This window comes from Hippocampus comes, unplaced genomic scaffold (assembly GCF_001891065.2).
Source record: "Hippocampus comes isolate QL1 unplaced genomic scaffold, H_comes_QL1_v1.1 scaffold57, whole genome shotgun sequence".
Lineage (NCBI taxonomy): Eukaryota > Metazoa > Chordata > Actinopteri > Syngnathiformes > Syngnathidae > Hippocampus > Hippocampus comes.
In genome coordinates, this window is record NW_017805039.1 from 1,372,927 (window position 1) to 1,396,002 (window position 23,076).

A 23,076-nucleotide genomic window follows, 5' to 3' on the forward strand; every position below is an offset into this window, starting at 1 on the left:
TTTAGGGTTTGCAAACAAATTATCGCTGCTTTACCGCCACCGTCAGGTATGGAGTGTAAATCGCGATTTTATTTTATTTTTTTCCCCAGTGCGCGCGCACACATACACACGCGCACGTTTCTGAAATGACCTTCAATGTGTGGTGTGAATGTGACCACCTTACAATTAATATCGCATTGTATTAATTGGCACTGAATGTCACAATAAAAAACAATTTTCAATGGAACTTTATTGAAATATGTTGCCTTGAACTGTAGCTATTGTACATTTTACGTCTTTACAGTGATTTTTGGATAAATGGAAACAAACATGAACATTTTTATTGAAAGGAACACAAATTATAACAATCTCAAGCCAGATGAAGGGACACAAGACAAACAAACATGCTACATTTGCTCATCCTCTTAATACACAGAAATGCTTGGGAGAGAATGCAGGAACATAATACATGAGGAACGTTGTGCTTTCAGTGCAAAGACAGAGTTGTGTACATTTTTGATGTTTAGACCAGTGGTTATCAAACCGGGGTAACAAAAAATATTTTGTAATAAATAATTAGTTATGTCATTTCATTTTAAAAAGGACAAATCTGCCTATGGGAACCAGCATTCCAGTAAAACAAACATACTGTACCAAACCAATTGACCTCCTTCCCCATGTTACCTTTGGGCCAATTAAACACTCCAGCATGAGTCTGACCGCTATCTGCAGCTTTTCTAGCTCTTTCACACTCTGGACCCAAAAAGTTTGAGAACACCTGGTTTATACACCTACAAGGAGGAAGAAGCACTTGTTTTTGTAGTGCAACATTCTTTTCTATTACCTTTTAGTTTTTTGCTTCAAATGGCAATTCCATTTGTAGTTTTTTGCACAAGTTACAACATAGTGTCAAACAAGCTGATTTAAAATAAAGAGTCCATGTTCAATGCAAGTGTAGGTAGATGTAGAAATGTTCAAAATTCTGATTACAAGTCTTGTTCCAGGAGGTATAAGTACATTTCATTTCTGAGCAACAAAAATATGGAATTATATTGCAGGGGAAAGTGCTGCATGTCAATTTTAGTTGCTTCTATTCCACACAAAAATACATTTTTCAGTATACACCCTCATTCGGTTCTATCCCTGATTTTTCACTTGACTGCAACCATCTATGGCGGTGTTACTACTAGCGTTGATTAAAGTGTTTCAACAGATTTTCACTTGAACTGATCAAATCAGATTTTAAGGTGCTGATACTGCAGTATTTGGGCATTATTGTACCATACATCTGGAAAACGAACAGGAAAGACTTTAAAAGAAGAGCAGAATGATGGAATTAGCTCGTCTTGGTATTTAATGCTTGTACATTTCCCTGGACTCAGGTGAATAGTGTCCTTGCGTGAGCCTGGCCCTTTTGTAAACAGTTACTCACCTCCAAGCCAGTGGTGGTGCTGTGACATCATTAGGGTTATTTCAACGAATCCAACACATTCATTCGCCATTCTCATGGGGATGAATCACAATGTGCGAACCGATCATAATCATAAGTGATGAAGAGACCAGTTGGGAATGATTGAGGCCACGTAGCAAACGTCTCAATGCCATTTTGTCGCCCTCTTCAGTGACGGCGGTTGCTGTTGTAGCTGATTCAACACATACCTTTTCCTTGTCTTTGCAGTCTAATGTCCCTGCTAACAACGCAGACGAGGGGGTGATAGCATTAATGAAATAAAACTCAAGCAAGCAACAAACGATCATATAAGTTAGACTTACTGCAGCAGAGTGGCTCAGCTTGTCAAAACGAAACTTGAGGTTGGATCGTGGTGAGTTTTTGTTTTTCATCTCTGAAAGGTGGCAAAGATACAAAACAAGAGCATAGTCACATGTAAACAGGAAGAAATATAAAGTAGCTGTAAGAGATGAAATGCAAGGATGCACAATAAATGGGAGAGAAATCTGAATATCTTGTTAGTTTGTCAAGCTGTCAACCTGTGGGGCTTCGACAGACGGTGAGCGGACTTGATCCTTGACCCTCTACTGTCACAGCATGGACGACCTGCAGACAAAGAGGAGAAAAAAGTGATTCATGAATTGCGTGCTGCCTTTGTATATTCAAAAGCAAGGTCTTCCATTTCAAACTGTAGCAGATGGGAATAGATTTAAGAAGAGCAGACAGTGAAATGGTAATAGTTTTTGTGTCAATCACTCAATTTATTCGTCCTGCTGGCAACTGCACTGTGAAATGCATTAGAAGACACATCTTAAAAGGAACTGCTTAAAAAAATGTGAATAAGAGTCCTTTTTAACTGTGTGTGTGTGTGTGTGTGTGTGTGTGTGTGTGTGTGTGTGTGTGTGTGTGTTTTACCAGGTGAGTATCATCTGTGGGGAGGCTGAAGCTGCACGTGCTAGAAGTGGATCTGGAAATTTTACTGCTATCCTTCTTCATGCAATTTCTGCAAATTAAGGTGAAAAAAAACATCACTAAAAACAATCACGTAAACAGGAAACAGACAGCTGGCACATTATGGAAAACCGCCTTCTTAATGGGTTGTGAGTGTGTCGTGCTGCCTGCAAAAATGAAAATGTTTTTTTTTCATTTACGGTTGCTCGTTTTGAACAGTGCGAGACCCAGATAGAAGCTGGTCCCTCACTGGATTTCGCCAATTTGAATTTGATCCACATCAAGGGTCGCCGCGTCAAAGTTGCTAAATTAATTCTTGATCCTTTGTGCAATTAGATGAAAAGTGTGTCACGGGCATATTATTAAAACACTTTAGAACCCTTGAAATTTGGGAAAAATGCTGCTAATTGGTGTTGGGAAACATACACACACACCTGTCTCGTTGCCCCGCCTCTGGAGAGCTGGGATTGGATGGCAGCTCTGACTTCACCTCCAACGTTGGCTGGCAACCATCGAAGCTCTTCTGGTCACTGAGGAAACTGACTCAACCAAAGCATACACAGGAAAGACTTCAGTGACATTTTTTGTAGGCTTAAGCATGGAAACACTTTCAAACTCGGTGGTTACCTTCTCTGGCTGTGCTTGTCTGTTTGACTGTCGATACTCAACAACCGAGGGAACAGACCCGATCGTCGTTTCACCGGAGATTTTACATTACACTGGGGAAAACATATTAAACACACATCCTTACGTAGCTATTCTCAATACAACAAGCAGCAATTCAAGAAACCACCACAACACGAAAGAAAATACAACCTGTGCTCACCTCAGCGCTGATATGTGCCAAACCCCCACCACTCAAACTGGTGGGGAGCCCCCCGCCACCCCTTGACATTGTCTCCATGGAGACACTTCGCCCTCGCATAGCCCGCTGAAACACACAGATGTAGAAGTTAAACATTGAAAGACCAGTAACCTAGATAGACTTCTCAAGCAACTTTGCTTTGTGGCGTTTGACATTTGATAGCATGCGGCAAGATTTTTTATCGAATGAAAATGTTCCTTGCCTCAATAAAGCTGGTGACTGTAACGAGAGTATAGGCTACTACTGGAGCATATGTCCCATTATAAATTTAGCGTAATGTTAAAAGAGAACAGGTAAAAAATCCAACATTTCGAGCTACCTTGATGGATTCCAGCAAACCTCCATGGGTATGTCCATTTTCAGCCCGTGCCTCCTCATCAAGAGTGGACGTCAACCCCAGCATTCTCTGAGAGCGCCTCTGTAGCTCGTCGTGGAGGGTGTCCAGCAGGGCAGCCCTGGTCCGCTCCTAAGACAACAAAACATTGAAATCAAGTGAGGATTTAGAAAAGAAACCCCGCGGAACACCACGGATGCAAGAAACTGACCATACTGCTTTAATTATTGATTTGATCATATTGCAAAGACGGAATTACCTCCAGTCGGGCAAAGCGGATGCTCTTGTAACAGGCCAGCTCGGCATTGATGAGCTTTGTGAGCAGAAACTCCCGAAACTCTGGACCCTGAATGACAGCCGACATAACAGTTAACGCTATCCATACGTGCAACAGCATGCATGCTTGAGGAATGTGGGAGGAAGCTGGAGTACCTGAGTATCGGTGTACCCTTTTTAAATTCGGTGCACATATTTCCTCAGAACTCTGAGGCAAACATGCGGCCCCACATAAAATTACCAACTAGTACCAAAATGATCATGTTCTCACCTTCTTAAAAACAGATGGATTTGGGAGAGGTGGGCCAAATGGCGGTACATCCTCTCGTGCCGTAACAGACACCTGTCAATCACATATTGTCAAAGAATAAATTCAATTTTACGTCATGGAAAAATCCTGTACACAAACACCTATGATGTGGAACTCGGCTGCACCTTATAGCTGGTGTTCTCCGAACAAGGCTCCTCCACCTGCACTAGGACGAAGGCGTGTAAAAAGTTGGAGGCGATCATGTCTGGCACGAAGGGGGTCGCCTCCTCCTGGAAAACCACGGCTACGATGTCGTTCCCTATGTGACGTTTCCTCTGGAGCTGAAGGCCGATCAAACACAGTCAACTAACTACTGCACTGGCCTGCAGAAGTGGGGGACTCGAATTACATGACTCGACTGGACTAAGACTAAATTCACCAATTTTAGGACACTATTTTGTTTTTGAAAGAAAAGCAAAACTTTTCTGGTAACACATGAGTGGCGCCATAAAATAAGAATCAGGGCAGCAGAGCAAAAGATTATTCAATTTAACTTCAAGGATTATAATTTGGATAAAATCATGAAAAAGATTCGAAGTTTGCAATTCAAAGATAAGAGACACCTCAACTACTACAACTAACATCATCTGTCACAGTAAAACTCACAAAGACTGGGAAGCTACGCAAAGGTCAAATGTTTAGCTCGGTGATAGCTAGTCAGAAATTATCTCAGCTCAAACAGACAATACAGAAACTGGTTTGCGATCGTTAAGGACAATGATCTTGTGAATGTGTTGCTATAGCTAACTATCACACGTTCTGAGACATAAGGCAACATGGCTAATATGTGATCAGATGTTGTGACTGACATAGAATAACTTGAGCATTTGATTTGACTTGTTGGAAACTTGAAGCTTAAGACTTAAGACTTACCGGTACTCAAAACTTGCACACACAATATGTGACTTACACCACCTCTATTAAGCCGATTTGAGGATGTCTACCTGCTGGGTGTCCCCCTCAGTGAAGGGCAGCTTGGTAGAGACGTGGAACATGACCTCCTGCTGTCTATAGACCGTGTACACGGACTGAGAACCGGTCTGGCCGTGGGACACATCCAGACCCCCGCGAAACCTGTGACAGGAGCAGTCTGTCAAAGCCTTCCTCTTGACTTAAAAGGGTACATATTTTGGAAAAGTGCCTTTTGAAATACTTGGACTGTTATGTAACAATCGGGCTAATTTACAGTGTTATCACATATTAGTTAGCTGACAGGAGTGTGGTTCCATTCGCCAGTGGTGGCTTTGCTTAAGCGTCTTTTATTGGCAGTCTGGATGTAGAAGGGTGATATCTCCTCGGCTGACACTGAGAGCATTGCTGCCACTACTGGCAAGAGCATCTGGCGCTTGCTGCCGTAACTGTCCGTTACGCAAAATCAGTGTCACCATTATAAAGGTTGAAATCTTTGGTAGTTTTGATAAAAACTCTTTTCGTCTTGCTTTCTCAAAAAACTCCCTTCAGTGTAATTTGCTCAGCTTTTCCTAAATCAAATCTGCAGATGTGCCGTCAGAAGGTGGAATAGTCCATTGCCTGAGAAGGGAGGACCCGAAACACTCATGATGATACATATTTAGTCTGTATTAAACAGTCAAAGATGAGGTTAACGGACCCTTTAAAGTCCTGCAGCTCCACAGTGTCACCAAGCAGCTGCAGGAATTCTTGGAACGCCGGTGTTTCCTCATTGTTCCTGAACAGCTCCTCCTCAGAAACCTAACCGACATACACACAAGCAATTAAAGTACTTTCTAGCTATCTATCAATAGTGCTGCTATAATGATTGATTATTTTGTCAAGCAGTCTCTGAAAATCCAGCCAAAGGTCAAACAGCCGGATTGTGCAGGAAAACAGAACTTAATGAGAAACTCAAGTCAAAGCGAGAGGAATAATGTGTGCCGAGTGAGTGAACAGAAAGTAATGCATTAATTCTTGCAATTTTTTTTTTTTTTACCTGTCCAAAGCATTGGAAAATGACTCCAAACTTGAACGTGCTGTTGACCTCATGTTCGTCATAGTTGACAATTAGCTGAGACGCCTTGAGAGACGCACATGATACAAAAAGAATCAACTCCTCAGCCCTGTCAATCAATAACTGATAGTGTTAGCCAATCTTCACCTTCGGGTAGAGGACGGGACTGAAACGGAGACCAGCTGCGTCGTCACACATCAGCTGCAGGATAAAGAAAAAACACATGGAGACACAAGTGACAAACAAACGAAAGCATCAGAAGGGCTGTTTGTATCCGTGTGTGTGTGTGTGAGTGTGTGTCTGTGTGTGAACCTTTGCCAACTCTTGTACGCTTGGAGTATCAGGCAACTCCGTCACTGACAGTCGCTGATAGATTGTCTTCACCCGGGATCTGAAGGTGCATAAAAACACAATCATGTGCTTACTAGTCACCATCAAGTGCCATATGATAAGCTCCTATACATTCTCCGGATAAAAGTACTTTTAATGGATGAATGAATCAATCAAAGGCTGCGCTAGATTCTATAGTTTTCCCTCAAGAAGTGAACTACTTCATCTCAGGCCCTTCATACACCTCTGGGATGAAGTTGAGTGGAGATTGGAGGCTCCAGTCAGTGTAAAAGCCATATGTCTCAATACTTTTGCATATACGATAGGACCGCTGATTGATTGCTGGATGTACCTGACGATGACGTGAAGGTGTTCCTGCTGATTCTCCTCTTCATGCCTGACAGACAACAGCACATTTCCTACACTGCTGGATGGACACGAGAAGTTTAAATGCTCCTGAAAAAGAGAGAGAGAGACATTCATTGTCAAAAAAGTACGGAATCATTTTTTGGGGGTTTCAAAGGGTTTAAAGATTGTAGTTGAAAGTGATTTCATATCATTTTAACTCTAGATTAAATGAAAACATCTTTATCTTATAACTGATGTATTTTCATCTATTTGTAACGATGTCAATACTTATATACTGCATATACACAGTATGTATTACTTCCTGCAGCTCGAACTGCACACTGCATACACCTCATGCTGCAGCTCACCTTGCCCAAGAAGTACTTCCTGTACGCCCTTGCGGCCTCGTTGGTCTCCTCCAGGCGATATCTGCAGTCTGCATTATCCTGGTCCACTCTTCCTCCTTCTTGCTCGTCATTCGCGGTGGCCACCTGGGTGGCAGGGGGAGGTGCAGGTGGGGGAGGTTCCTCAGGGTCCTCGATCCAGTAACCTCCAAACTGGGGGAGGATGATCTGTGGGTACGGTCCCCCCTTCTCCAACACCTGTGTGCGCACACACACACACACACACACACACACACACACACACACACACACACACACACACACACACACACACACACAACACTAAATTTGCATTTGACTGTAACAGTGGTGGGCAAAGTATGGCACGGGGCCACACGTGGGCCGCTACATTCTTTAATCCATCATATTCTCCAGACTCCTAAAATACTGAAGTTTGCACACTGTTGGTCTGTCTGCATGCTCTTACCTCCTCAATCCTTGGATAAGGGATGTAGTCATCCTGTTTGAAGAGAGAATTGTCACATTTAATCATCCACATAAACGAGCCACTGAGAACTACGAAGGGCAGTTTTTGTCATTTTGTAGGAGAACGTCATATGGCACTCATAAAATCTGGGGTATTTATGTCTTGATTTATATGCCATTGACTAGTTCTGGATACATTTTTTGTTTGTTTTTGTTTTTACTGAAATTGTGTTTTTCCCTCAGATTGAAGTTTATTCCAAACATCCATCAATATTTCTTCAAAGATGATAAAAATAGCATTCACTTATACTAATATTTGGATGCCTTGGCAGCCACCAAGTCTGGTATAAATCTCTGAAGCATAATTTCTGGGATGTTTTTGGATGGGGTGAAGCCTGGTTTCATGTGTTCAGCTATCTTGGTAATGTGCTCAGAGCAATAATACCCTCCCATTACAGTATATGGCAAAATTGGAATGAAGCTTTGACCAGTATTCCCCTGAAAGATATGCTTCTTTGCTCACTTAAAAATGACAAAAAAATGTCCACTCTAGTTCTTAGTGGCTCAAATAATAGCTGACTTCTTAAAAGTCGCATGATGAGATGAGACAGAATGAAACACGTCTATCCACTGTGTTTGTCCTAAAAACAAACATAGTATTGTTGACGAGACTATCGACAAAATTGGCGAGGAATGGGCAAATAAAAAGATGGCGACGGACTTCAGGACACAGAGACTGACAGACGTGCCTTCTGCCTCGGATGGACGGCCTTCATCTCAGCAGCTTCCGGAACCTGCTGCATCACAGACGACAGCTTTTTTTTAGTCAAACCTCACTGCCGTCCATTGCTTTCCGATCACAATGGCGAGCAAATGAAGGTTTAACAATAAAAAACAGTCTTTTTCGACCTTGTTCGACTCTTAAGTACTGAACAACAAAAGGAGAGGGGAGGGTGTTTAAAGTTGATGTCACTAAGCCAAAGGCCGAAAAGTAATAAATGTGTAGGGGCTTCAGATTTGATATACAAATACAAACACGCCTACCTTCAAATTAAGAGCAATGTGATTGGATATTTTAGTATGTGCTTTAGGTGATGCCATGACATGACTGCGTTTTGGTGTTAAAACTTATCCATCCATCTATTATCTGAACCGCTTTATCCTCACAGTTGGCTTTTACTTTGTTAAGCGAAGTGTGGTGCAGTGGAGACTCCAGACCACTAGATGGTGCAGTTGATTTCAGTCATGGGATTGGAAAAATGAAGTAATTGAACCCTCCCGCGAAACGCGAAGCACGGCGAGTAATTGAACAAATGATTGGAATTGCCTGTATATGCCACAAGATGGTAACAAAGCACTACTTTTGTTTAAATTCAACTAATTCACTTCAACATAGTCCCTTAGCATTTAGATGCCACAATAATCGCGAAAAACTTGCCAGTTGCCTGTAATAATACTTTAAACTGTAAATATACCACAAACTGTACTTCCCAAATACTTTGATAGCACGTTAATTTCATTTTATACATTTAACTCTGAAATCAAATGGCTTAAAGATTTGATTTCAGAAAAATGCAAATTCTGCTGAGCAGTAAAGGGCCAGGCAATTGTGTCACGTGGCCAAATTACAGCACTTACCTCCATCTTGTCCATCATGTCAAAGAAATGAGCTGACTGCGGAAACACAAAATGGATCGATATTGGTGTCATTATTTTATTTTAGTGTGACATGGTCATCTTGGTCCGGTAACCATGGTAGCTTATACTGCACATAAAGATGGACCTCGCGCTGTTCAACTCTCGGCCTGTTTTATTTAGTGTACATTAGTAATTATGGGACATGAGGGAACCTTTTACCTTGGTAGTGGGGGGTGCCGTGCGGGGAGGTGAGGGGGGGCAATCGGAGTCAGCACCATTGGAGTTAGCCTGGAGCTCCTGTTTGCTGCAACAGCCATCAGCAGTTTAGTTAGGTTAGGTTTTCCCATTAATTACATACTACACATTACATACACTAAGTAAATTTAAAAATCCAACAAAAAATACATGAATACATGCATTTGAATATAGAAAGGAGCGATAGACAAACATGTAAATATAAGGATCGTTAGAATTGAAAGTATAGCTTTGCACAAAACAAAAATTGGTGCATTTAGATGTAAACACTAGGTCACATTTGCAAGTGAATCAAACTTGGACTAAACATGACAAAGTCATCGGAACAAGTGCAAAAGTCGACTTTAGTACAGGAGCCAGTATACAAGGCACACAATCCATATTTCCATTGCGTGCGCGTGTACGTCGTGATTTCTCCTGATTTAGCTGAGAGTCCCACATCATCGTTACACTGGTCACAAAGGAGCGATGAGTGTGTCTCTAAAGATAGAGCTTCAATCTGCCCAAAGCCTCCAGAGAGTCAACTGTGGATGACTTCATAGCACACACACACACACACACACACACACACACACGCACGCACGCACGCACGCACACACGCACGCACGCACGCACACACACACACACACACACACACACACACACGCACGCACGCACGCACGCACACACGCACGCACGCACGCACACACACACACACACACACACACACACACACTCACACACACACACAAAAAGCAAAATCAACTAGTCCAACCAGCCAGGAGGGCCATCCATTTCCTCAGGCTGTCAGGTCAGACCCCTCCTTATTGCACTTCCCCGGGATTAAAAACATTTTGTTTGGGTCATTCATCCGACTCATATGATCAATCAAATTTTGATCACAGTTTATTTTATTTAAAGAGTGATTGATTTCTACGCGGCTGGCAAGGTAGTGAACTGGTTACCACGTCGGCCTCACAGTGCAGAGGTGAAGGGTTCGATTCCGGCTCAGGCTTTCCTGTGTGGGGTTTGCATGTTCTCCTTGTGCCTGCGTGGGGTTTCTCCGGGTACTCCCACATTCCAAACCCTTGCATGGCAGACGAATGGAATACTCTAAATTGTTCTTAAGTGTAAGTGTGAGGGCGAATGGTTGTTCATCTTTGTGTGCCCTGCGATTGGCTGACAACCAGTTCAGGGTGTCTCACGCCTGCGGTCCGAAGACAGCTGGGATCGGTTCCAGTACACCCGCGCCGCTTGTGAGGATAAGCGGATTAGAATATGGATGGATGGATGGTTTCTACGCAACAACAAAAGACACCAGAAAATTTCACCAGAAAACTTCACAACAACCCACCTCCATCAATTAACATTACCGGTAGTTTGCTTGCAGTGGAATATCAGTCAGCTGCTGTAATGCACCATTGAGTTTTGCCCACCCTCAGTCAACGCCAAAGAAGAAGAATCATTTCCATTTTTTTTCCTATAATAATAAACGACTGCGATTGCACACAAGTGTGCGCACTCTTTTAAAACTGGGTATCTGACTGTGTTCATAATTAACCAATCACATTCAAACTCATGTTGAATGGGAGTTAGCACACACCTGCCACCATTAAAAGTGCCTGTAATTTGCTCCAAACAAACTTCAGATGTTCTAGAAGGCTTTTGGAACTATTCGTAATTCCCTGCCATTTAAAAGCCAAACACTCCTCTGAAACCCTACTTGAAAACCCTCCTTTTAAATCCTAATTGCTAGGTCACAGTTTCTGACAGTTGAATATTTTTAACTCAATTTTATAACGCCTGTTATAAATTGGGACCCTACTTTGAAAGCCTAACCCGCTTTAAAACCCTACTTTGAAATCCTGACACTACATTGAAAACCTACCGGCATTTTCAAGGAAAAGTGGAGCAGCTGGTGGTCGGGCAGAGAGAGGTCAACCGCCTTGAGAGGGTTCAGACAAGGGACACAATGCATATGAAGTACGATAAAAAAAAAAAATTAAAAAAAAGACACTACATTAAAGAAACAGGGCACCTGATAAAAGACAATGTTCCCCAAAAATCTGATGTTGTATATAGATTGTGGAATATAAATTATAACATGTAACACAGTTAGACAGAAACCTATTAATTTTTATCATGTAGGTGGAAATGAGGAGATGAAGAAACAAAAAAGGTCACCGGGATGCGACAGTGGAGACATGAGGCCTGCTGAGAGAGAAAAGGTCATACATGGTGAAGGGCTCTGTGTGTGTGTGTGTGTGTGTGTGTGTGTGTGTGTGTGTGTGTGTGGGTGTGTGTGTGTGTGTGTGTGTGTGTGTGTGTGTGTGTGTGTCTGTGTGTGTGTGTGTTTGTGTGTGTGTGTGTGTGTGTGTGTGTGTGCGCGCACGCGCGTAATAAAAAAAGAGGACGGACAGGTTGGTATTTCCCTAGAATGTTATTTTGACAGGATGGCCTTGGCTAAGGTGACAGTTGAGTTATGGAAGGTCTATGTGTCATTCAAACACCAGACTCTTCATTAGACACGACACAATTTAATGAGACCCAGTATAAGCGTTGCATTAACAATTCCGCAGTTACAAAGATAATTATGGTCATCAACGCAGCAAGGGCCCAGTTTCATCCGTCGAAATAAGCCCTTTGAAAATTGGCAGATTTTTTTTTTTTTTTTTTTTTTTTGCTGATGGTTTTTGTTTTTAGATAGTAACACATTACAGCAAGAAAAAGATAATGACAGACGAACATTCCATCTCAACGTTCCACAAATGAAATTGGCCAAAAAAAATCTGCAAATATTTGCCATTTTTCCTCTTTGTTGTAAAGTTAAACAAATATTAAAGGATCAAGTATTTTAAAGCAGCCAAAAGTTATGATAAGGATTCATATATTTACTGCTGCAAGAGTCAACGGACCAGAAATAAGTTATTTTGTGTTGTGTTTCTTTTTCAATTAATCAACCGATCGGTTATTGAAGTTTTGCTCTGTCAAATATATGAACTGCTTTTATTGAAGGAATTGTCTACCAATCTCTCCTCAGAGGTGGCTTACACATATGACGTATGGATTTATGTTCAAGTCATCTCTCATTAACACCGAGGACAGCTGCGTGTCACAGCTGATCCTGTCATGTCTTACCGAGTTAACACATGAACGTGATATCAAAATAGTCCCGTAGGCCACTTCACGTAGATGATGACCTTACTTTCAATATCATAAACAGCAACATGTCCAGAACTGGACCCACAAGAACATTTACGTATACAACCTTTGTATTGGATCTCATTGTCCGGGTGTACCCAATGAATCAGGCATCCATCAGCTGTCCCATTGTACCTGAATGTCTCACTGTCATGCCAACAGACTCGCAGCCAAATGTGCAAACCTGACATTTTTAGTTCTAATACGGCAGGATGAATTATTAGCATCTTTACATTATACGACATTGTAGTATATATAATAGGCCATTCATCCAAGGATAGGTGCATATAGTGCTAAAATACCCCACCCTCCATCCCATTCAATTTTACCTGCAAAAATAAAAAATACCTTTTTTTTTTGTCCAATGTTGTTGCTCATTAAGATGCATTTTGCGCCTCAAACTAGTCTAGCATCACATGTGCATGCACACGTGCACGCAGACTTATGTCACTTTTGGAGCACAGCCACTCACACACACACACACGAACACACACGCACACACACACACACACACACGAACACACGCGCACGCACACACACACACACACACACACACACACACACACACACACACACACACACACACACACACACACACACACGCACACACACGCACACACACACACACACACGCACACACGCGCGCGCGCACACACACACACACACACACACACACACACACACACACACACACATATGCACGCACGCAGGCGCCCACACAAACACATAGTAAATCTGCTCCACCTGCAGGCGCGTCCTCTGCAGACATGCCTTTGGTGTTTATCTTTCAGGATGTTGATTGTTCTTATCGGCGCAAAATGATTTACTTTCGTCAACAACGACATGAATAATAATAATAGGAAAAAAACATCAAATACATAAAATCCAAAATAACAACACCAGCAGGGAGAAAACACACTGCTTTGTAGTTGAGCAGGCGGTCTGCCCTTTAGCAATACACACACTCAGACACACGCTCAAGTTTATACGTTTTATCTTCACAGTCTCATATATTGCCGTTGTAGGATGATGAAATGTCATTTTTATGCCCCTGGGGCGTTAAGATGATGCAGCATGTGACTGATGAGTGCTTTTAATGTTTTTTTTTTTTTTTAATAAACACTCATACACATACTTAAATACACCACACTAACGCACCAACTGAAAGCATTCAATCATGAACTAATTTGTGTTGCGCTTCTGTCAAATGTAAGAAAGAACACTCACACGCACAGATGGGAGATAAGGACAAATGCCAGACTCACCAGTGGTCATGCAGCATTGTTCCGTTGCCGTCGGTAACTGAGCATCCCACTCTGATGAGATGCAGCATCTCTTGCTCTTTCATGCTCTCTCTCTTGCTCTCTCTCTCTCTTTCTTTCTCTCTCTCACTTGCTTGCTCGCTCCTACTCTGTCTATTGCTTCCTTTAAGTGACTGGTTACAATTTATGACATCACATCCATCATTTACTAGCTGATAGCGGTTTGAAAAAAAAATGCAAAGTGCTTGCACGAGAGCAAATAAATCTTGATACCTGCAGGGGCAATACTAAATGTAGGAGAAAATCTAATGTAATGTTTGTTATTAGGGTCTGACTAATTCATCAGGTATATCTTTTAAAACCAGTAAAAATCAGCATTTGAACAAACAAACAAACAAACAAACAAACACATTCCAGCATAAGACAAAAATAATGACATTCAACCACCCAAAAATGGACAAAAACATGGCAGATTTTATGGGGGCTGGATCAAAGGCTCCTTTGTACCAAATGTGGCCCACAAGCCCTGTTTTTCCGAGCCTTTCTTCACAATGATCATAAATGAGTTTATTTATAGTGATCACCCACGGCGGTCCACTGTATTCATCTTTTCATCATCATTACCACATATTTTTGAAAGAAAAACATTTCTTGGCTTCAAATATAAAACCACGATAAATCACCAGGTTTGCCATTAAGAAAGTTAAGATTTCAAAAAGTGCAGTGAATTAAATGGAGAAGAAAAGACATGCTGACCCCTGTGTTTGGAGGATGAATTGCAAAGACCTCAAAAAAAAGAAAAAAAAGAGACAGGTGATTGATACCTGATTGCAAGCAGATGTGTTTTATTGCTGCAAATGACTTTTTATGGGTGCATGACAGCCAAAAGAAAAAGACAAAAACACTTCAATGTACAGTATGCTGTGTTTACAGTATTTCTTGTTAGATAATATTAACTCACCGTGCTCTCAGGGCGCTGACGGAAGACTTGTCAATCCTGCAGAGAGAAAGAGACATGTAGTTAAGGTGAATTGCACTCAAACACTCGGACAGAGCTGCGAGGGCGATGTGCATTAAGACAGGTCCGAGGAGTGAAGGACATATTAAGATCCACACATACTCGATTAACCTTAGCAGCAGAGTCGACGAGAGGTGTGAGTGCGGAGGGGAATGGCAATAAAAAGCACTATATATTAAAGTGCTGCTCGCCTTTAAATCACATCACGATGTAGAGGTTAAAAGCTAGGGGGGAAAAAAAAACAAGAAGAAGAAGAAAAAAGTCATATTCTCTATAAAGCACTGTAGAATATTTTAAAATTGAGCTGGACTGTTGTTGCAAATGGACTATTTCATGTGAGCAGTTTCCCCGAAGCCTCTCCTGAATTATTCAATAATGCAACTCTATTACCCCTGCCCAAGTGTAAGGGACGAGGTGCACTGAGAGGAAACTGCTTGGAATTTTCATAGTGTGTAGGGAAAAGAGCAAATGCGGAGAAACTGGTAGGGTGGCATGGGCAGCAGAAGGAGGAATAGAAGGAAAGGAGGTCTGCTCGAAGGCTTGCATAACAATTTCCGCACTTTGCTGTTTATTCTCTGAAATGTAGTCAAGTGACAATGGCACATACTGCTGCTATTGGAGCTGTACACTTACTTGTCAGAATTTTTGCTTTGTTTCAGGAGCTTCTGGAGTTTTTTTGAAATTGTCAATTGGACTAGATCAAATTTATTTACAAAGCACTTTACAAAGTGCTGTCCAGCAAAATAAAGGTTCCTCCACAAAACAGTACGAGCAGAAGCAGCCAAAACAAGTAAGAATTTGAAAAATAAAAGGACGGATTCGATGATTAAAAAGCCAAGAAATAAAAATGTGTTTTCAAATACGATTTTTAAATATTTATTGAAAGAGTCTGTCTGATGGAAAGCAAGAGTTCTGTTTTAATTATGTAAAATACGGTATGTGGAAGAAGGTATATTTCTATGGCTTCACAGTTATTACTGACACTTTGAAGACACAAGCAAAGCTTGTGACCAGCGTGAGGATTATGAAATATATTTTCACACAAAAGAGCCCAAAAATATGACACACAGGAACAGAACCCTGACTACCAGACGACTGTTCAAACTTTCATCTTTTGGTAAACAGATGTGCAGTGATACCAAAATAAATACATTTAAATTTGACCCCAACAGCTCGAGTATGAAAGTAATTGACAAGGATTAAAATGTAGGACATTTTATTATAATTATAGTTTGTTCTCATTTACATTTAGTGGTATAGTAGCATTCCATTACAAATAAGTCAGTCATGTTAACAATGTAGAAACCGTGGCTGACGTCGGCTTGCTTACAGAGGGAAAGGTATCTGAGTATTATGTGGGCTGCTATTTCATCAAAGCTGGACATGGATGCAAATTAAATTTTGACACAGTGTAAAATAATCCAAATCCAAATTTGCTCTCTTCTAAGTGACATTCGTCAGTCAGCATTAGAACAACCTCTCTCAGACATCCCAAAGGAGGACTTTGTATTGGAAAAATGTGAAGCAACGTTCCTTCATTCTCATCACAAAAGAACACTGGAAGTTGGTGATTAACCGCAGCAGGTTATTTTTTTTTTCCATGTGCAAAGCTGTCAATAGAGCACTTTAGTAAACACACCAATTGTTCTTTGAAGATGTAAATTTAAACATAAATGATGGCTGCCAACAATGTTGGAGATGTCAAGGAGATCGCTATGCATCAGCCACTGTTGTCACCAGATGAGCTTTTGGTGGTGGTGGTTTTACAGTGCCCTATGCTTTGTGAATGGTAGTGACAAACCCAGACTACCAGAATAACATTATTAATCCAGTTCTTATGCTCCTACATGAACAACACTGGCCTAATTTCATCGTCATGGACAACAATGCTCCAGCTCATGGAGGTCGTATTATCATGGAACGGCTGTTGGAGACTGGTGTAGGCGACTTGTGAACAGCATGAGACATCGTTGTCAAGCTGGAATTGATGCTCAAGGGCACATAATGAGTTATTGAGACGTTGACATTTTTTGTTGTGGTGTAACCACCATTATTGTTAACTTTTTTTTCAATCGTTTGAGATGAGGAAGTCACCAGTGCATCCTTCTGCTTAACTGTCCTACTTTCATGATATATTACTGTAGCGTGATATAGGATTCCGCTCGATGCCAGCTGTACGTGGGTAAATATATGTAAATCAGTCATACTGTATTTATGAGATAGTATATGATAATGATGAGATACCTTGAAAGTTTTCCTACTGTATCTAAACCACTAAAAACAAAGCTTGGGCTATAATGCTATCAAAAAGTAAGCATTATGAAGGCATTATCTACGTACATGACAAAATGTGGTAAAATAATGTGAATTGCTTTTCCTATTTTTGTTTTTTATGTGCGGAAACGGGCTTCCATATAATTCATTTCTAATTTCCTCATTTCTATTCACAACAATAAAATATAGACAGCTCACTGAAATCAAAAAGATTCCTCATTGGAGCGCTTCAGGACACTGGATGCTTTCTTTATGACAGGTGGCTTAATAAATGAGTTAATCCCCATGTGTATGAATTAATGATAAGGAACAAAACAAACATGCAATAGAAAAAGCTCTTTATCCAAGAAATTGATGAAATAAAAATTAGATCTCGGACACATTTTGGGTTCTGAGCCTAAGTTTGTGAAACACTACAAATGAGCTACATGCACTTGGGATGGATGTGAGGCATACCCATCTCAAGAGTAGCCGCTGCCATGCTGGTGTTGTGATGTGATGTCACAGTGATGTCACTGCAGCACAACTCAGCTTGGAAATGAACTCAAAGACCCAGACACATGAGTGATAGAAATGATCAACAAAACAGGGCGCGAAATGCTTCACTCACCAGCCGAAGCCTCCGAACGACACACTCCTCTTCCTCCTCAGCATCGTCTCTTTGTCCTCTTCTCCTCCTTTTTCTCTTATTGTGTCTGGCTGCTCCCTCCCTACCTCCTCTCGTCTTATCTCCTCATCCCGCCGGCTATAAATACTATGCGAGACACCGTCCTTCACACCACCTCCTTTTCCCCTCCCGAAGAGTCTCCTCCCGCTGTTAATGTTTCTTTCTTTCACTTCAATTCACTGCACGCAGCCTGGAGAGAGAGAGAAAGAGAGAGAGAGAGAGAGAGAGAGAGAGAGAGAGAGAGAGAGAGAGAGAGAGAGAGAGGGGGGGGGAGGGGGAGACAGAGAGAGAAAGAGAGACAGAGAGAGAGAGAGAGAGAGAGAGAGAGAGAGAGAGAGAGAGAGAAGGAGGGAGGGGGAGGGAGGGAGAGACACAAAGAGACAAGTGGAAGCATTTCCTCTCTCTCGACCCACCCTGACAAAGCAGAATAGCAGCAGAGATGCTGTGAAAACTTTTCATGCAAAAATAAATAAGTCAAGTTTTTGATATAAAGTGTGGTTCAGTCGTCTTGCACTTAAGTGGTACAGAGATCCTGTGCACTATTTACAAATGTACCTATTTACATTTTTTTGAGTGGAATCTATCCTCAGATTAAAAAAAAAACAAAAAAACTCAATGCACATTTTTGGGTCTTTCTGAACTGCCCTAATATGCCACAAGATGTGGCCACAGCCCAATGAAAAGTCTACACACCCCTGTTCAAATGTCAGGTTTTTGTGATATTCAAAAAAAATCACACCAAGACAAATAATTTCAAATCATTTCAAAACATTTTCCACCACAAAAGTGACCTGTAACCTTGTAACTCGATAGATTTTTTTGGAGTGGGGGTGGTGGATAGAGATGGGAACTGAAATAATGTGATTGCAGAACCTGGCATTCCCCTTATTAAGTTCAACCTTGCTTGAGGTTGTGTTCCCGCATTGAAGCATTTTCAAAATCAAATCCACTCTGTCTTTCAGTTTATTTATTTTATTGTGTTTAGATGTCTGCAAATACATTGTTTGGAAAGGCGTTTATATGTTGTCGATGTAATTTTAATAAGCTTTTGTTCTATTTGCTTTGCAAATGTATTCCGCTGTTCTGGTTGTACTATAATGCTTTAAGTGTTATGCTTTTGATTGTGTGAAGCACATCGAGTTGCCTTGCGTATGAAATGTGCAAAATAAAGTTGCCTTGTCTGTCTTCTCAATCAACCAATTACATTCCACCTCAGGTAAATGAGAGTCAAGACATACTTGCCACCATTCAAAGTGCCACTGGATCATTTACCGGTATGTTTAAACTGCCAAGAACTCAAGAACAAATGACATTTGTGTTTCTGACACTGCTATACAATAAAAGGCAATGCATTACATACAGTGTTAACTGAACCAAAAGAATGGCGATTCTGTACTTGTTTTTCATTGTGGAAAAACCCCAGCGACTGAATACATTTACATTCATTGGCTTTGGTTTAAAGAACAATGGAAACAGAACACACAGTGTGACTGATGGAGAATGGCGTATTTATCCAGAACCTTAATTAATGGCAGTCATAGCATTTATTATATGTATGAGCGATATTAGGATTATTATCTAATATGGCTGTATATTTAATTTTTAATAGGGTTGTTGACTTGTTGTGTTGTATAAACGCATGACCGAGAATCTTGGGGAATGTGTGGAAAAAGGCCTGTTACGCAGTGATTAGTCATTTGTCCTGCCAATCACAATGTTGGAACTGTGATAGGTGGAGAAGCATAACTGCTTTACTGTTCTCTGTCAAAGCGTTGAACAACCATGTGCACTACTTTATGAATATTTATAATATAATAATAATAATAATAATAATAATAATAATAATAATAATAATAATAATAATCATCATCATCATAATGTAATATGGCTTTGATTGTATTTTTATATTTGTGTTATGCAATGTGGTAATAGTAATAGGTAATGTAAACAACTTCCATAAGATTTGCTATAAAACGTACAGACGTTGACAAAAAAAAGGCAGATAATTGCCATGTGATTGGTCCTTTTTGCTGTCGATCCAGATTCTACGAGAAGTGGGAGGTGCTAATATGTTTTCAGGCGGACCATTGATCATAATCTTACAAGTGCGCTATTTTACGAATATTCATGACAATCTAATATGGCTGTGATTTTTTTGAATTGTTGTTATGATAACGTGTAATGTAAATAATTCACTAAAGTATTGCTGCAAAACGTTTAAATACGATACTGGCATGCCGTGATTCAGTCTTATTTCCGCCGGCCGCAATATACGAGCTGTGATAGGCCAAGAGGCGGGATATAGGATATATCCCGGAAGTGTGCAGCGTGAGACTGCACTTTGACATGAGCTGCAGCTATCGAGCTTAAACAAGGTAAAACGCCGGTGCTGTCGTTAATTCATCCTTTACTCTGCACAGGAAAGAATTCAACATCCATCGTAGTTGTACAAAATTAATAAATGCAGGTTGTGACTCGAGTTCCATCTTATAAAAGTCGCGGTTCTATGTTAGAAAGTAACTGCACGGCTTATCAAACGGCAATGAATGCTAGTTCTGCGATATTTGTTCTAGCGGTTGCAGATTAAACCTCTTTACAGAAAACGATTGCACCAAATGCACAGTGCTTAATATGATATTTATTTTCTTGGATACGGTGGAACATATCTGACGGATGACGGGGGAATTATTTTAACAAATTAAATTTTTTCGGTTTCGAGACGCATATTGTACCCTCGGTGTGAATGAAAGTGAAAGAAAAAAAGTAATGATTCCTCCCTCTGGTATTTTCCGCCTGTTTATCTTAGTTTTCCCCACTCACAACTAACCATGGAGGCTGTAAACACCATGCATTTCATGCGAATGAATGGAAACCCATGCAATATCTGTTGCTTATAAATGGAGATAAGTTTTTTTTTCTCAACTTTAATTTTTTTTTAAAGGGCTCCTGCTGTAATGGCTAAAACATTCATGGACTGTCATCTGTGTAGAAGCTGTGTTTATGGAATACCCTGCTTGCTATTCTTTGATATTGCCGTACACATTGATTTCTGTAGTTTAAGAAAATAAGGAAAAAAAGAAACAATCATCTATCTATATGTGTCCCCCCCCGCCCCCTCCCTTGTTCCAGAATTGACTTACTTCTCGTCGCTGACAACCTCACACTCTAAGATGGTGGACTCTCAGTACTTCCTACCAAATGACATCGGCATCTCTGCTCTCGACTGCGCTGAGGCCTTTCGATTGCTTTCCCCACAGGAGAAGATGTATGCCCACTACTTGTCACGCGCGTCTTGGTACGTCATTAGCCTCACTGTCCTCTTGGGCCGGAAGGAGCAGCCGGTGTGTTGATTGTTGCTTGAAGGATAATATGTTTATACTGCACAGTGAACTAACACTGTTCGTGGAGGTTAGATTGACACAATTGGTGAAAAACTGGGGGTTATGAGAAAAATTGGGAATCGTGACTAGGTGAGAGTTCACGATGCAGTAAATCAAATTCATTTCAATGTCAAAAAATAAACCAGTCCCCCTGTCTTAGGTATGGAGGGCTCGCTGTGCTCCTGCAAACATCCCCAGAGTCGCCTGTCATCTTCATCCTTCTACAGAGGATCTTCCGAAAGCAGTCACCTGGGCAGCTGGAAGCTGTAGCGACAGCAGCCGGACTGAGCTCAGAGGAGTTCCAGGTATGTCCTCATTTAATTTGTTTTGCCATTTCTGTGCACACTTTGGTAGTGTTTCAATCACTGCTTTTTCTGTCCTGTTTTTTTCCCAGGCCTTCTTGGTGTATGCAGCAGGTCTCTACGCCAACATGGGAAACTACAAGTCCTTTGGAGACTCCAAGTTTGTCCCAAATTTGCCCAAGGTCAGAGTAGTTTTTGGACATTTTATGTTTCGTATAGTATGTTACAGTGTTACCTTTTCTGAATTGTAATGTGTTGTAAAAATTTTTGTTACTTTCACGAGAACTGTGAACTTCTAATGTATATTACCGGACTTTACTTAGTCAATGGCAATTTACAACAATACCAAAAACGGATTACAAAAAACAAAAGTATATCACCTTAATGCACTTCATTATCCTTAACTGTTAATAATTTTTGACTAAATCAAATATTGGTTTGAAAAAAGGTTGCTTAAAGTCTCTCTATCTCCTGCTGATATGTTTGCCCATAGTTGCCGCTACTTAATTCAGGTTTATTGAACATATGGAACTTCATGAAAAAACAAACGAAAACAATGATTTTATTTGTCAAGCGTTACATGCTTAACATTTACACAAATGATGCTTCAACGATGATTGAAAATCCAGCCGATGGTGGGACAGTCATGCTGTCCAGGAAGGTGGGGCTTCAATGGAAAAGCGTGAGCAGTAATCCATGGCAGCCGAGTGAATTGTTGATTTAAACTTTGTAAAATTCCATGACTGACTTGCATGTAAAAGCCATATGCACTGGAACTGATCATTAATGCTGCGTTATTTTGTCACTGTTATCCATTTAAATGTGTTGATCATCATATTTGGTTCTACATACACAGGACAAGCTGGATGCTCTCGTGAGGGCCACTCAGGCTTTTCAGGAGGACCCTGCTGAGATGGGTGCTCTGTGGGACAGTTGCTCATGTCTCATCTTCTCCCTGAAGGACAAACAGAAACAACTGGGCCTTGGCGACAAGGTGGGAGCTTGGAACCTTTAAAATGCAGACTACTAGAAAAATGTTGTTGTTGGTCATACTTCAGCTTTCTGCTTTTCCTCAGGGAATTACCACCTACTTCTCAGGAAACTGCTGTTTGGAAGATGCTGAGCTGGCGCAGAAGTTCCTTGACTCGAAGGCAAGCCTGACTCACACGCAGATGTAATTAAGGCTGCAGGTGTTTTTTGATTTTTTTTATTTAGTTTTCGACCGATTAATTCAGCAATTAATCAAGTTAAAATGGCTTTTTGCATCATTAAAGAGCAGTACCACACATGTTAGGTGGAGGTGATATTTTTGTCGCGAGCCTCACATTCTACATTGTAATTGTGATTTTCGTGGAACGGGAACGGATAAATGAATGCAAGAAATGTGCAAAGACAAGGTAGGCCCGATTTTAAAAAAAAAAAAAAAAAAAAAAAAAAAAAGGGGGAAAAAGGGGGAAAATT

At 40.9% G+C, this 23,076-nt stretch overlaps 2 protein-coding genes across 6 annotated transcripts in view; one reads left to right on the plus strand and one right to left on the minus strand.

The window, feature by feature from the left end:
• Positions 1 to 297: 297 nt before the first annotated feature.
• LOC109512420 (rap1 GTPase-activating protein 2-like) lies at positions 298 to 18,122 on the minus strand. Of its 5 annotated transcripts, XM_019864173.1 has the most exons (24): positions 17,877 to 18,122; positions 14,936 to 14,971; positions 9,497 to 9,581; positions 9,278 to 9,313; positions 8,389 to 8,436; positions 7,641 to 7,673; positions 7,178 to 7,411; positions 6,814 to 6,917; positions 6,444 to 6,522; positions 6,279 to 6,332; positions 6,114 to 6,197; positions 5,775 to 5,875; positions 5,110 to 5,239; positions 4,291 to 4,446; positions 4,127 to 4,198; positions 3,839 to 3,925; positions 3,565 to 3,711; positions 3,207 to 3,311; positions 3,008 to 3,099; positions 2,815 to 2,919; positions 2,345 to 2,432; positions 1,969 to 2,035; positions 1,753 to 1,823; positions 298 to 1,670 (listed from the first exon to the last, which is right to left on the minus strand). In XM_019864173.1, exons 1-24 carry the CDS (start codon positions 17,918 to 17,920, stop codon positions 1,659 to 1,661), a joined length of 2,070 nt encoding a protein of 689 aa, XP_019719732.1. In that variant the 5' UTR covers positions 17,921 to 18,122; the 3' UTR covers positions 298 to 1,658. The 5 variants fall into 5 exon arrangements, with proteins under 5 accessions (XP_019719732.1, XP_019719735.1, XP_019719733.1 ...); XM_019864176.1 differs by lacking the exon at positions 8,389 to 8,436; XM_019864174.1 differs by lacking the exons at positions 14,936 to 14,971; positions 17,877 to 18,122 and adding an exon at positions 13,978 to 14,253 and having other exon boundaries at positions 8,389 to 8,433.
• A 2,082-nt stretch (positions 18,123 to 20,204) lies between these two features.
• dpp3 (dipeptidyl-peptidase 3) overlaps positions 20,205 to 23,076 on the plus strand; it is an 8,023-nt gene continuing 5,151 nt past the window's right edge. The window contains exons 1-6 of the mRNA XM_019864171.1: positions 20,205 to 20,308; positions 21,063 to 21,228; positions 21,474 to 21,618; positions 21,708 to 21,797; positions 22,472 to 22,609; positions 22,692 to 22,766. Of these exons, the coding sequence (XP_019719730.1) occupies positions 21,104 to 21,228; positions 21,474 to 21,618; positions 21,708 to 21,797; positions 22,472 to 22,609; positions 22,692 to 22,766 (573 nt within the window). The 5' untranslated portion in view covers positions 20,205 to 20,308; positions 21,063 to 21,103. The remainder of the gene's footprint in view (positions 20,309 to 21,062; positions 21,229 to 21,473; positions 21,619 to 21,707; positions 21,798 to 22,471; positions 22,610 to 22,691; positions 22,767 to 23,076) is intronic.

Coding starts and splice junctions, on each gene's coding strand:
- LOC109512420 (XM_019864172.1), bottom strand. CDS start 14,060: ATGAAAGAGCAAGAGATGCTGCATCTCATCAGAGTGGGATGCTCAGTT. Junction 9,314..9,496: donor CGGCACCCCCCACTACCAAG/GTAAAAGGTTCC, acceptor GTGTTTCCGCAG/TCAGCTCATTTCTTTGACAT. Junction 6,333..6,443: donor GCGTACAAGAGTTGGCAAAG/GTTCACACACAG, acceptor TTTATCCTGCAG/CTGATGTGTGACGACGCAGC.